Source organism: Anas acuta, chromosome Z (genome assembly GCF_963932015.1).
Source record: "Anas acuta chromosome Z, bAnaAcu1.1, whole genome shotgun sequence".
Taxonomy (NCBI): domain Eukaryota; kingdom Metazoa; phylum Chordata; class Aves; order Anseriformes; family Anatidae; genus Anas; species Anas acuta.
In genome coordinates, this window is record NC_089017.1 from 15215054 (window position 1) to 15230840 (window position 15787).

Genomic DNA, 15787 nt, shown 5'->3' on the forward strand with positions numbered 1-15787 from the left:
GTTAGCTTTTGTGATGACTTAAATTATATGAACGATTATGTGCCATCACAATAAGAACATTACAGAAACATTCTATAGTGTAAATTACTAAATAATAACTTTTTGGTGTATTCCATGATACAGCCTTTGTTATGAAAAAAAAAAAAATCACTCTTGTGAGTGTTAGCAAGTGCAAAAGAAGCAGTCATTGAAAACATTAATTATCATTAATATCTACTTTTGCAGTATTTTCTTAGATTAGCAGCACTCCTGATTAAAAGAATTAGGTATTTTACTAAACTGGGTCCTTTGTATGTTAGCATCTTGTGAAAACAGCTAGTTTACAGTAATTATGCACAAAAGAGAGCTTTGAACACACCATGTTCCAATCATGTTAACATGTTGTAAAACAGTGATCAGTAATCAACAGAAATTCCAGCCCCACTAAAACAACACTCTGTGGACAAAGTATCCAAGAATATTGTCAAGACATATCACTGGATTGGCATGTTTGAGGAAGAAAATGTTAGTTGTGTATAGCACTAGACTATTTAATTCTGGCCCATTTCTTTCCCATGCCATCTGCAGAAGTCTCTGAAGGAGTCAAAAAGAAGAGTTCAATGTTAATAATAATAAGCAAAACCTGAGTAATTTTTTTTTTAAAAAAAGGTATCATCTCTGCAACCACATGGTTGCAACCTCTGCAACATCATCTCTGCAACCAATTCCAGCACTATTTCTTAAGCTTTTATCCCTTTTAAAAATGAAAGAAACAGAAAACTATTGTTTATGTAGAGATGCTGTTTAACTTTTTGAGTTTTCATAAAAATAAAGTAAGATAACCTAATACTTTGAAGGAGCACACATGAAAACCTAAAAAAATAATCCTGCTTTATCTTGATAAGCTTCCTGTACAGAAATTTTAGGTGTGAGATCGTGTGGAGACTTCAATGCTATGATAAATGCCAATATAACAAAAAGATGTGGAAGATCTTTGTCTTGGGATACATCTAGGAACTGAGCATCATTGAAGTTTTGTAATTTCTAACACAGTATCTGCAGTAAATCCACTTATAAAGTTTAATAGAATTCAGAGTATCTGCTTTCTAAATTCTATAATCAAAAGCTTCTCTGAATATTTGAATCTACTGCTTCAAATATCTATTCAGCTAAGATTTAAAAGGCCACTCCCAAATAAGAACTGCTTTATGGAAAGCTACAGTTCGTGATATTCAAGACTGTATAATGTATTTATACTTTTTGAAAAACAAAACAAACATAATGTGCTCTGTTTTCAGACGGAAATGGGTTGCTATCCAATTTTTTTTTTTATGTATTCACCTAAAATCAATAGAGAGAATAAAACTCACGCATAAAAAATCCAGCCCGTAACACATTCATGCATGCACACACACAGAGGCTTAAAATGTAAGCACTGAACAAATTCATGATGTTTTCATGCCCACAGTGACAGAAAGAGAAACATGAAGTGTTTTGCACAGGACAGAAGACTCAGATGAGAACAAGCATAACAGAATACATTATGGTTTTGGAAAAAAGACCTAAAACACCACATCACCACTTAATTCCTCTTTTCATATTATAGTTAAGTAGTTTTGGATATCTGTCAATGAAATTAAAAACCTGCAATGAAAAAATAAAATTACTTTTCATTTTATGAAAAAAATGAATGTAGTTTCATTTTTCATGAGTTACTTTAATTTTATGAAAATAAAACGTCTGATATACACTTTAGTCCGTACTCCTATCTTTATACAAACAATTTGCGTATGTCACAGCTCCTGCAGGTGATTTACTTTAAGCAGCATATACCACACACACAGCAGCGGGTGGCGCAGAGACAGACTGGCTTCTACACCACCTTGGCCACCCCACCCGCCTTCTTCTCTTTCCTGGTGGCATCCAACCTGTGGCAAACATCCCAAACTGCTTGCCTTCACTGCTCACACCTACGTTTCATCTTCACTGCTTCATCAGGGGGGAACAAAACAAATCTTAAATCGAATACAAAACTGATCATACAGTTTCCTACCTGTTTGGGACCTGTAAGATTGGGCTCATAACTAAGGAATCGGCAGTAGAGGACAGGGATATGGGAAAAAATAAAAAGGCCGAGAAAGATGCTTAGAACATCTTGGACAACAGAGACAGGCCTGGGGGCAGATGCAGAAGGCGTGCTGCTTTTTTGGCGAGGTCTCAGACGGCCTCGGTACCACCGCACGTGTCACCACGGCGGCGCGACCGCTCCTCAAAGCCCTGCGAACCAAACCCAAGCCAAGAACGACAGCGTGAGCACGGAGAGCAGAAAACAGCGGCGAGGACCCCGGGGGCTTGACCCTGCCCGGGGCAGGGGCCGCAGCGTCGAAGCCCGGCGCAGGCGGCCGCGGGTCGGTGCCGCCCGCACCGCCGGCCCCCGCCGCACGGCACAGCAGCGCTGCCCGCACGGCCGAGCCTTCCCCGGCAGCCGCTCCGGGGCTCCCTCCCCGCTCTCTACCTCCTCACGCAGCATGGTGGGAGTTGTAGTCCTTTCCCTCCGGCACGCCGGCGGTGGGCGCTGGGGAGCGGTGCGGCGGAGACTACATCTCCCGGAGGGGTGCCGGGGGGAGCGGGACGGAGGGGCGGTGCGGAGGGAGGAGCGGGGACAGCTCCGGTGCTGATCGCGGGGCGGGCTCGCCGGCAGAGCCCGGGCGGGCGGCGGGCGGGAGCGGCAGCGGCAGCGGGGCGAGCTGCGGCCGCGCCCGGCCATGAGGCACGAAGCGCCCGTGCAGGTCGGTGGGGACGGGGGGCGGCGGGCGCAGCGCGGCCGGGAGGGGCGGATAGCGACGGGCAAGGGTCCCCGGGGGGCGTGTGGGGACCCCCGTGGGGACGGGGGAGCCGGCAGCCCGCTGTGGGGCGGGGGGCTCGCTGCGATCCCCGTCCCGCTGCTCCGGGGGGGAAGGAGGGCAGCGGGGCTTCGCACCCCGCCAGTGTCCACGTGTGGGTGTCGGGTCTCGGTGGGGTGAGCACACGGGACCCCGCCGACACCCTTCGTGCCCCTCGACGTCGATGGTGGCTCCTCGTGTGGGTGCTGGGTTTTGGGGATGGGCCGTTTTGGGATCCTGTCTGGGAGTGCGGGATGTCGGCAAGGTGTCCCCTCCGCCGGTTTGCTCCAGGAGCAGTTATCCACCTGCACCAGGAGAAGGTGGCTCGGTGTGAGGGCTGGGAGCAGTGAAGAGGTGGCCCCATTTCAACCATTTGGCATATGGTTAAACATATTGCCCCGTGAGACACAAATCGTGTAGGGGCACTGGTGACACTGCGTGTGTCTTTGGGCAGTTTCTGGGTAGTTGCTTCAAAACAGTTTACACTGCGTGGCCAGCCATGCGCCAGCTATTTCTTAGGGCTCCTTTCATGATGTCTTGCAGGGGCTCTGGGGGCCCCAGGCTACACGCTCGAACACATGACTGTTTTTTAACAGAAGATCAGTCATGTTGGTGGTGGATTGGTAACAATCAATCCCGCTGTTTTTGTACAATGCAAAGAGCACTTTCGCAGTCAGCAGTGATTTAAGTTATGAACTGCAGCCCTGTTAGCTAATATTTTTCATGCTGGATATCTGCTCTGGCAGTAATAGAATATCAGCTTGAAGGGAGGATCTGCAAGCTCTTCAATATGCATGCTCAAAAAGACGTCTGAAACCTTAAGTTACGCAGATGTGGCATTGGGTTTCTGTGACTTTGGACAGAGAATGATCATCTCATAAATCTTTTGCAGAGCAATTGCTTGGATGTCACATGCTGAAACCTTTCAACCAAAGCGGTGCACTAGAAATAAGCCACTCTTCAGTAAAAATGTCTTTCAGTTTTCTGGTTGAAGAACAGCAATAATTAGGGTGCTAGGCATTTAAATGCCTAGTTCTGCATGCTCCATGCATGTGTCGGGAATATTTGTTTAGCATTTGCCTTTTATTTACACATGCTTATTGAGATATTAAAGTTATGTTTAGCAGGCATTGGCTTTGGAGAGTCTTTCATAAAAAAAAAAAAGCAGATTTTGCTAGTAAAGGATGAAAAATACAGATTGGTCACTTGCATTTGACATTTGACAGGTGTTGAATTCACTGGCACTGTTACGTACTTGTGGAAACAAGATGATGGGACATTAAAATAAAATCTGAGGAAAGTAATGTCTAGTTAGAAAAATATCTGTACTTGACATACATCAGAAAACTGCTGCTTGTTTTTTATATCTGATTATCAGTACAAATGGAATTATTGTTTAATGTAATTGAATAAAAGTCAGCAGAAGGCAGAGCCTTAGTATAAAAAGAGACAGCAAAGAGCTTTAAAGACACAAAAACTATAAACTCCACTTTTTCACAACTGGTGATACGGTCAAGCAATGTCTATTTTTTAACGTATTGGATCCAAAATTATAATAAAAAATCTGGATTTTTCCAGGACATGAAAATGCAGCCTGGTAGATAAGGTTTGATTTCCTTTTGTAGTTTCTTTTTTTTTTTTTTTTTTTTTTCTCGTGCTTGCACCATTCCCTGTGTATTTGCATATTTTTCTTATTAAAGATTTGAACAAAACAATATTTTATTTTGGGGTCTTCTTTCTAACCATCTTCTCTTTTTCCCACATTGGGCCGGTATGGTTGGTCCTTGTTCAAATGTGGTTTAGAACTAGCAGAACTAATTGCCTGATTTCTTTCTTACGGCTATCTGATTTCCTATTACATGAAACAAGTGTAGTTGCTTGTTTGTACACAACAGCTTTATGGAACAGTCTGTTCTAGAGCTAATGTCTCTCTGAATTGTAGAGCAACAGAACAAGTGATCAAGCACATGTCTTTTGATCATGATGAAAACAAGTCAGAGGAATGCGTAAGCATTATTTTTTCCATTTCCATCAATCAATAATTAAAAAGAAAACTAAGAAGTTAAAAATTTTTAAAAGGATAAGAAAAAGGGCCCATACAGTGGCAGTCTTCCTATGCTTATGAATCCTTTGTTTGAATCTCAAGCTCATGCAATTTCTCTGTAGATGAGAAAGGCCAAAAATTACAAAAGACACAGCTTAAACAGTTCTGTCAGAGAGGGAGTTACCCAGTGCAAAAATTGGCTATTGTAAACTGCCAGATATTACTAGATCTGGGTCAGAGTTTGTGACTTCTTTTCATTTCTAGTTGTATTTTTAAAGGAAAGTTGTAAATCTGAACAGTACTCATGGTGACGGAGAAGGCTTTGTTTTAAGAGTCAAAAGCAGTGAACTTGATTTATTTAATTATTTTTCTTTCTGTGAAACACAGATGTGTGTATGGTTTCTGTGTGTTCTTTTAATAACTGGTCTGAATTACTTGAAATGTCGGTGTATCTCTCAGCAGTTTCCCCTAGGGTCTTGACGGTAGTCTGAAAAATGAAAATTCAATGGGAAATTCTCTGTTATTCTCCCATCAATTCACTCTCTCCAAGCTTCACACTTTTTCTGCTTGTACCATGCACATTTTCCAAATCCCTGCACTTTGCAAAAATCAAAAAGTTGGAATGTGGTTTGGATAACCTGTTCTTAGCATTTATCGCAGCATATGGGCATTACTGGTGACAGTTTGTAGAAATTTCCAGAACTCTACAGACTCTCTCTTTCACTTGCTGGGGCAAATAATTTCACAGGTCACTAATGCCATAGAGGTAAGGGAATAGAAGGGAATGGTAAATAATCTGTAAAGACAATATAAGCATTTCTGATGCTTTGCCAAGGAAATAAATGAGAACATTTTCTTCTGATTTTTCCGTATCCGTTTGTCACTGCATATGGTTATGCCCAGAGAGAAATGGTTTATACCAGATACATTCAAACACGATGGACAAAAGCAACAGCAAGCAAAAAGGGCATTTCCAGATATTTAAGAGGTTAGAAAAATATGATGAAAAAGCCAAACCAGAGGTATTAGATGCAGAATTTATCAAGCCAATTCATCTCTATCGCTTAGCAGAATTATTAGATTATTCTTGGTTCAAACTAGAAGTACTGGCCTATACCAAGCCATTGAGTCCGGAGAGCAAGCTTTTTAACCAAAGCACCCTTTTGTTAACTGATCAAACTGCATTTGGAGCCAGTAGTCCTCTTCCTGTCACTAACCCTACTTGGAGGCGTACTTTTGAAGCTTACTCCTTTTCAGGTTAGGTATTTTCTAATCTCTATCTCAAAGACACACAGGACCACTTTATATACATTTTGTCTCAATGATCAGTGTCTGCTCCAGGACACATCCATCTGAATAGTTCTCATCCCCAAATGTTTACTCCAGGTTACTATCTAGAGAAACCAGCACACACTTTTTTTTTTTTTTTTTTTTAACATAGATTTCACTCATAGTCTAAGGTCTTCATTCATTTGGTCTTCCCAGTAACCCTTTTCTATATTATCCTTTTTAAAGTCAGCTTTCATAAACACGTTTGATGACAATTGTTGCTAATGGCATCTCACTAATGCCTTAGACAGGGGCATTAGTATTTCTCTTCTTTTTTTGGCCTGATGCAGCTGCTTTACCGATTTAGAAAATGCACAGTCTCTGTTACATCTCATGGCCCAAAGTGCTGCGCTTGATAAGGCTAATGGCAGAGGGCTGTAGCCATCTACTCTCCTCATTCTCTTTCTTACTCCCTGGTAAATCACCGTTTGTTTTGACTGGAATATCCTGCCTGATGCATCTTCTATTTATTCTTTTCAGAGCTGTACCATTTTGGTGACTTCTTGACGTCCTGTGTTAGACTAACACACCTAGGACTTTATTTCTGTTTTTGCCAGTATTTGAAGTATTTTGAGCGAGTGGGAATTGGAAATATCTTTCTGAAGCAACTCTTTTCTTGAAGATGGTAAACTTAGGTTAAGGAAGGATGGCTGAGTAATGGAAGATGGCTGAGTAATGCCTTAGCTCACCACAAGTACATGTAGATCACCAGAATTCATGTGCTAGAGCTTTGCCAGAACCATTCTTTATGGTACATCGCATTCTGCTGTTCTGGGCAGCTGCCAGCACTGTGGCCACATTCATGCTGATATGAAGTAAGTAGAGCTTCTCTAAAATGTTTTAGATTCTCATCTCCCTATATATTCTCCCAATATTCCCTAACTTGGAATTTTTTATTATTATGTCACTTATAATAAAGCGTTGCATTTTTAATTACACCTTTCAGATTTAGTACGTTATGCTTACAAATATTTGTGAATATAACCTCATGATACCTTGCAGCAGATAAGCTTCTCCTGATGCTGCCAAGTACATTGGCTGACAAGATGTGCTCTGCAGATGGCTGGCTATCTGTGATTCCAAATAAGTGATCAGTGCTTTGTCCACTGAACTCTGTTAAGACTTATTAATTGGCCAGTTAAAAATTAGATGTTGAGGGTGATCCACAAGGCTTTACAAGAATTAGGTAGAAAGAAGACATTTTCCCTAGAATTCCCTTTGATCTTTTCCTTTAAGATGTGCCAGTTATTATTATTTTTTAAAAGAAGAAAAAGTAGTTGTGGAAGACACAAAGGAATGAACCTTAGTGTTTTCAATCCCAGCTTTTCTTCTGGCATCCTCTTTTCCAGGGGCAATTAATTCTGCATAGACATCCAGAGTGGAGCACGTATATAAGTTAAAACTGAAGTGATGTGCAGGCCAGGGAGGTCATGGCAAATTGCCCTGCTTAAGTGAAAAAGCTGTTCAAATTAATTCTGTCAAAGGAAAAGGTCCTCTAAGGCCATAAAGAGAAACATAGCCAAGTGTTTCATTATTATCACGAAGGCTTTCTTTTTTTTTTTTTTTTCTCAGCCCTGCCCTGTTTTAATCTGTTCTTTTGGACTCAAGGAAGCAGCTGAACATGAGACTTGCAAACTACCTGTGCCTGATAAAGAGAACTCTGCTTGATGATTAAAATTGTCTATGCCAATAAATGATATTAATTTAAGGAGCTGAAAGTTGTGCTGTTGTGGTGGTTTTACCCATTTGGACAACCACTCTCTTACGCCCTCTCCTTATGGAGAAGGGGTAGAAAATACCCTGGAAAGGACTCAAAGTTTGAGGAAGGGACAGGGAGATTGCTCACCAATTACTCTCATGGGCAAAACAGGCTCATAGTAGGGAGATTAATGCATTTTATTGCCTATTGCTACCAGAACAGAGCAGAGAGAAACTAAAAGCAAACCATAAACACCTTTCCCCATCCATCCTTTTTTTAGATGCTCCCCTCCAAGGGGCACAGAGGAACAGAGAATGGGGGCTGCGGTCAGTCCCTGATGCTTCATCTCTTCTGTTCCTTCACAGTCCCTCTCTGCCCCTGGTCCCCACGGGGTCCCTCCCATGGATGCCGTCCTTCCCAAAATGAGCCTGCGGGGGCTGCCCACAGGCAGCAGCTCTTCAAGACCTGCTCCCACATAGCTCCATACCACGGGGTCCATCCATCCCCCAGGAGCAAACTGCTCCAGCACGAATCCCCCATGGGTGGGCAGCAGCTCCCCCCAGACCCCCTGCTCCTGCGTGGGCTCCTCTCCACGGGCTGCAGCTGCGGCCCAGGGCCTGCTCCTGCGGGGGCTCTCCGTGGGCCGCAGCCTCCTCCAGGCCACATCCACCTGCTCCACCGGGGGCTCCTCCACCCATGGGGGGGCTGCAGCGTGGAGATCTGCTCCACGTGGGACCCATGGGCTGCAGGGGGACAGCCTGCTCCACCAGGGACCTGTCCACAGTCTTTAGGGGAACTGCTGCTGCCTGCCTGGAGCACTTCCTGCCCTCCTGCTGCACTGACCCGGGGGGCTGCAGGGCTGCTTCTCACTCTTCTCTCTCTCCCAGATGCTGTTCCCCAGCAGTATTTTCCACCCCCTCCCCCCTTTCTTAAATCTGTTCTCACGAAGGCGCAACCAGCATCACTTACTGGCTCTGCTCTAGCCATCAGCGGGTCCCTTTTGGAGTCACCTGGAGCTGGCTCTCAACTGATGTGAACAGCTGCTGGGCTCTGCTCACAGGGACCCCCACTACAGCTCCCTGCTGACAATACCCAATACAGTTGTAAGCGGAGAAGCACACAAAGCCATCCCTTTTTTGTTCTTTGTCCATATTCAAGAGGGGGCTTACCTTCTCCCTGGTTTTGGTAAGGATAGCATGTGATAGCTCCTGACTATAAGTTCTCTGACCTTTGTCTTGCGCTTATTGTTCCCCATGGTCTCTTAGGTCTTTCTTGAGTCCACCAGGAGGTGGCCTGAGGCTGCCTTTGGTGCTAATGTCATGTTGGCTGTAGAGATCTGAGTAGGGACTTATTCTAAAGAAAAATGGTTATGCAATATGCTAATGGAAATAGCCTCTTCCTCTTTAATTTTACTTAACAAGGACAAATTTTAACTGAAGAGATAACTCACTGTGTTTTACCAAAAGTGTTGCTTCTTTAATATAGCCATTCTATCATTTCAGATGAGAAGTTTGTCAAAATAAAGGTAAGGTTTTTGCTTTCTTGGAAACAGAATATTAGTGAGGTTGGCATGTTTATTTGGCTTCTATCAGTGTATGTACTATTTAATTAACAGGCCTGAGTATGGCAATCCTGCTGCTTGTCTCCAACATTGTTTCCAAAGGAGTAACATAACATCAGCATCAGCTTTTTCACATTTCTTTGCCGAATGCCTACATAGTACACAAATATCTACACAAGTCCTGTCAGGAGTGAACTGACATATTAATACATGGAAATGTCTAGAGTACACTCCATACTTGAAGACAGCAGTTTGCATTTGAGAAGAAAAAGCACTGCAGGGGTATTTACAAAGCCCAAGAAGACGAAGGATCTAGGTTTCCCTTCAAGAATAATAGAGACTCCTCTAGAGTTTCATTTACAGTGGGTGCCTGATGCAGGTGATGTGAATTGTACTCTAAGAAATCTGTCCATGTGCTTTCTATAAAGTGAATGAGCTTTGGGAATATGATTTTAGGAAGTAATGGCAAAGCATTAGCACCAGTGCTGAGTTTGATGTCTCTTCAGGCCAGTGCAGACACTAGTACTTCTCTGCAGCTCACCTGTGTTTTGGACACAGGAAAGGAGCGCTACAGCTGTTCTCAGGAGACTGCCTCTCTATACTGAAATTAGTCTCTGAATATTTTGAATTATTATCAGTAACTTAGTCCTCTCCTGATTTCCCAGATGGAAGGTAGAGAAACTAGGCCTTTCCCATGCCTTTTGTGTGCCTTCTGCATCTTATAATAGGCAGAAATATTCTTATATCTGAAATAAAAGTTGGCTGCATTTCCATGTTCAACTTGCCCATAATTCTGCCTGTGGATAATGAAACCATAAGTTCAAGGCATAGAAAAGATGTTGCTTTTTATTTTTTAGTAATTTTTAAAGAACTTTTAAGAAAAATATCACATGGGTAATGCTCATAAACACATTCATTTAGAGGAGCACTGAATTTCTTTGCGGGGAAGGACTGTGTTTAAAAGCATCAACAAGAAACATCTTCTTACTCAAGAAGGCTACATAATGTACAAGCTTTGGTGGGACTATTATTAGCATCCAGGTCTCCAGATTCCTCTGCTCACTGAATCATACTGTTTCTGAAGTGTGAGGCATTGAAGTACATAGTGATGAAATATAAGGCACATGAGTCTGGGGCCAGCAAGCTAAAATCTCTCTTTGTAAGCCTTAAGCAAGCTGAAGAAATTACATGGAAGACTTCTTAGGAGATAAAACCAAGAAACAAAATCATTCTTCTTGTTAGAAGTAGTAACTATGGTCTCAGCTACTGCATTACAGAGGGGAGCCAGCAAGGCAGCAGAACAGGCTGTTGGCAAAAGTGTGAAGGCTACACTGGCATCCCCAGCCACTGCACAGTCTTCGATCTGCCAGATTTCATTGACTTCTTGTTGGAAGTCATATGTAATATCAGTGCTCTGTTCTTTACTACTTTATAGCCTGTTGTGATTAGACTAGCTTAAACATATTTTGATTTTCTTTTTCATATGTTCTGGACAAAATATCACCATATAGTTTTAGTATAAGGGAGAGTAGTAAAGGTGAAAAAGATTTTTTTTCTGTCTTTCACTATAGAAAAGGACGAAATATTACTGATGCATACACTTGGAATATTTTGTTTTCTAAAACCTTATTTGTTGCATATCTGTGAAAGAAGAGAATAAATATTAAAGACAATGCAAACACAGGATAGAAACAGGTAGGTACCCAAGAGCACATTTAGTCAAGAATTTTAGTCACAATCAAATAAAAATCAAACATTCAGTACTGCATAATTTATGAAATATAAATCTTATACCAAATTTCCTGTTAAAAGCTTGCTACTTTCATTGTCTCCTTCAGAAATTTTTGTCCCCACTTCTAATATGCCTCTCCAGTAGCCCAAAGAAGCTAGCATACTGTACTATGAGACAGCAGAATTGACTCAGAAAATGTAAGCAGTAATTGAAATGCTGCTGAGAAGGTGGGTTACAGCCCTTACCCTTCTGCAAGGTCCAGGTTCCAGCTGTCCTCTCAGACTGCCCAAATGCGCTCTGCAATATCTGTCTTAGAAAACGTGGATGTGGGCTGCTTTTCCAAAAATCTTTATGGTAGTCTATGCTGTTGGTCTTTCTGTATGAAATCAGTGTGTAAATGTAATACCCTTAGTATTGCCAAACTGCAAGAATTTAAAATCCTGCAAGACTTCAAAAGATTTTTCTTAGAAAGTGTATGAAATGAAACACTACCTAGTTCTGAGGTTGTTACTTTTGCCATCTGCTTTTTGAGCTTTCCAAGTAAAATAGTGGTTGAGTTTCCAAGTTAACCTCTGCAACCCTCCTGAAAGCCAAAGGCATACTATTTATAAATGGATCCTGTGATCTTTGAAGTCTCTAAACAAGATAAGCTTGATATTTAGCAGTATTCAGTTTTTGTAATCTGTGTTTATTCAGATGCTTTATATGGATTAGAAGCCTTATTTTAAGGACTTAAATTTGAAAACATTGGCAATTGTCATTTATGATTATCTTGCACCAACATTGCAAATTCCAAAACTGTGTATGATCCGGGAACTGAAAAAAATTAAGACCTTATTTTCGAGGTCTCAATTCATTATATGATGGTATGGTAACTGAAAGCTACTAATAGCAAATGCTGTAGGCTATAGGCTATAGGCTATACAAAAGGCTGTAGGTATTACAAAACACTGTAGCATATTTACAGTAAAATGAATTGTTCAAGAATTGTATCAGATATGAAACAGATTAAGCTTTTGTTTGTTACTATACCTCCTATGTCATAACTCACCAGTGATCTCTGATTTCTTCCTTGTACATATTAAGAAAAGTATCTTTGTCTGTATTTTCACCATTTATTTCATTCATCACATTTTCTGAATGTAGATATTTTTAACCATGTACTCAAGAGCTGTCCTAGATTTTTACAAGAATTTTTTTTTTTCATTACCAGTCACTGGTGATGTTTACCTTTGATACATCCTCTTTTGCAACTGCAACTATTACCATGATTACAAGTAATAGGTACCCAAGACCACATTTAGTCAAGAACGTAAAGTCGTTACATAGAAATTACTTAAACCTCTGTGAAATTCTTCAGTTCCTATATGTCTGTTACCAAAATTCCAATAAAATCTAAATGTTTCCAATTTTATGTGATTCAAGGGACAGTAAATTATTTCTTTTTATTTTGAATTACAGATGGCATCTGCTCAAGATTCCAGATATGGCCAGAAAGATACATCTGACCAGAACTTTGATTACATGTTCAAACTGCTCATCATTGGCAACAGCAGTGTTGGGAAAACCTCGTTTTTGTTCCGATATGCTGATGACTCCTTTACTTCTGCATTTGTAAGCACAGTCGGGATCGATTTCAAAGTAAAAACAGTTTTCAAAAATGAAAAAAGAATTAAGCTACAGATTTGGGTAAGCCAAGGATAATAGTTCTATAAGTTTGATAGATAACATTTAAGCTACTGTGGGTTTCCACTGAATGTCATAATCTGTGTATACATATATGGCAGAATAATGAAAAAGAAATTATTTCCTGCATCATTTTGCTGTCTAGAATATTAGAACATGGACAGATTTTAAGGTATTCCAAATACAGCAGAGTATGTATTCTGAAATAAATTCCAATAAGAAAATGCACAGGATGACATATATTGATAATCTGTGCAGCCAGGTATAAACTACTCCTTTTCTCCATTAACACCAGTGACAGGACCCGCGGGAACGGGGTTAAGCTGAGGCAGGGGAAATTTAGGCTTGACATCAGGAGGGGGTTCTTCACAGAGAGAGTGGTTGCACACTGGAACAGGCTCCCCAGGGAAGTGGTCACTGCACCGAGCCTGTCTGAATTTAAGAAGAGATTGGACTGTGCACTTAGTCACATGGTCTGGACTTTTGGGTAGACCTGTACGGTGTCAAGAGTTGGACTTGATGATCCTTAAGGGTCCCTTCCAACTCAGGATATTCTATGATTCTATGACTGTGTAATATATAGTTTATTGAAAGTGATTCATGTTATTACAGATTATTTTGAAGTACCAGTTATGATCTTTTTCCCCAACAAAAGCAAAAATTAATTTAGGAGAAATGATCATGATGCATAACAGAAGGCATATTTTTTTCTTCTGTCATCTACCTTTGTCATCCTGATCACCTGAAACCTCTTCCTTCTTCTGCTGAGGAAGCAAACGTGGAAGGTGAGAGTATAACAGTTGTGTTGTCCCAAAGTACAAAAACTCATGTCCTTTGCCTGCACCTCATGTATGGTACAAAAATGTCAAACTGGAAGAGTTTTGATGCCAGAGAATAGGTGTTCTTCTTTTCTGCAAACGTTTCTCAACAGGAAGGATAGTCAAAAAGATCTTTATGCAGCAGCTATATCATATCTCCTCATTCTTGGGTGATGGTGATACCCAGCTAGAGGGATTGACAGCAGAGCTTTTAACAATGTGGGATCTGGAGTTAAAATTTGAGGTTTGTGCCATCTTTCTTGGGTACTTGAAGATTTTGAGCAATGTTTCTTTTTTAAGATAACAGCCTAATTAACTAAGATTTTCTGTGCATGAATACAAGTCATTAAAAAATGTATTTAATGATGGGCAGCCAATAGATCTGGTGAAACATCGGATCAAACAGGACTACATGTAAACTAACCCATTTTAAATGACAGATAAAATTAATTTCTTTTTAATATGGCACAGGTTCCCTGCAATCTCATTTCTTACAAGAAGACTGTGATTAGTAAGGTAAAAACTAAGGTGAATTTCCTAGTTTCCTAGGAAATGTATCTCATTCATGTCATCTCAGGTAGGCTATAGTCCTTGTTATCTCAAATGATTTGTTGTTCTGTGCCCTCTAGGTGTTGGAACTCAGACTCCTTACCTCTCAACTTCTCTACCTTTTTAAGCTCAGATACTTGCTGTTATCAAGAGCATAATAGATAGTGCTGCACAGTAGTTAACTGTGTATCATGTGCATGTTTTCACTGCAATAACATGCTCATTTCATTGTAACGCTTTAACGATGGTGATCACATGATAATTCGCATTGACATTACCTTATTATTTTTTGATAATGGAACAATAAAATTGTGTTCACATTATAGTCCTTAAAGGGTTCTTGTTTTAATTACCAAGTAGCCTCTCTGGTAGATTTTATCGTTCATGTGTCTTCTAGCAAAAGCAGCAACATCAGTTTACGATGTTATATTAATGTAATTGCTTTGACACAAGTATATTTCCCATAATGCGTCTTCATGCCAGACTACCAATATGTGCTTGGCTTGAAGCAGTCCACTAATCTAAATGTGTCCAGGGCTATCCGTGGCATAGAGAGGATGTAGCAGCTGTATTCTTGCCAGCTGGAATAAACTTCCAGTTCTAGTCGAACGGACATTTGGATAGTCTTTGTATGGCAGCAACACCATCTGAGCTGCTCTGAGAATGTTCTGCATACAGGAGAATTCTTGCCTGAAAAAAACTTTCAAGTGAAATGTGTGAAACAAGTAAAAGTTTTCTGTGTCCCACAGGGAGGAGGGAGCAGAGGCTCAGGGTATGGAAAGGACCTTCATGAAGACACCTCTCAGGACATAGTGTTAAGGGAACAAGACTTCAGATCTTACTTTCATTCTAAAGCTTTTTACTCCAGCCAGCACTGCTTCTTGGTTTTGTGTTTGCTTGTTTGTTTTTATTTTGTTTTGTTTTTACGTTTGTTTTTCCCATTGCAATTTTAATGCCGATTCATAAAAGCCTTGTGATTGCCAAATAAATTGAAATTACAACAGCTCACTATTGCTGTTCACACTTTTTAGATGGAATATTAAGTATTAGAATATTATGTTGCAGTTACACTTTCTAGAATAAATCTATTGACTGTTGCACCCCTGGGTCCTTAAATAAAATCGGTTAAATATCTCAGCAATCTATTCCAGTGCACAAAATCTGAAATAGAGAACTATCACCCCATTTTGTAAGTTGTATCAATAGCTATATCATTCTTACTATACAATATCTGTATATGTAACACCTCTCTATATTAAACTTTATTATTTTTCTTTGATTTTGCAAATAATTTTCTAAAATGAATTGTGCAATATCCATTTCCATTTCAAACTGCATTTGTAAAAAAACATTTATATTACATAAATATAAAAATAAATGAAGGTGAGCATGATTTAATGTTAATTCTGAATAGAAACATGAATGAGCTAATAATGTTTCCTTCAGAATCACTGGCAAAGTATTTAGTGACGTAATGTGATAAACAATGTTCAATAAATGTGAAATAA

The 15787-nt window shown here is 40.5% G+C and overlaps 1 protein-coding gene across 1 annotated transcript in view; it reads left to right on the forward strand.

Moving 5' to 3' along the window:
- The first annotated feature begins 2632 nt into the window (after positions 1-2632).
- RAB3C (RAB3C, member RAS oncogene family) overlaps positions 2633-15787 on the forward strand; it is a 140530-nt gene continuing 127375 nt past the window's right edge. Inside the window, exons 1-2 of the mRNA XM_068667204.1 lie at positions 2633-2768; positions 12688-12915. Coding sequence (XP_068523305.1) covers positions 2745-2768; positions 12688-12915 — 252 coding nt within the window. The 5' untranslated portion in view covers positions 2633-2744. The remainder of the gene's footprint in view (positions 2769-12687; positions 12916-15787) is intronic.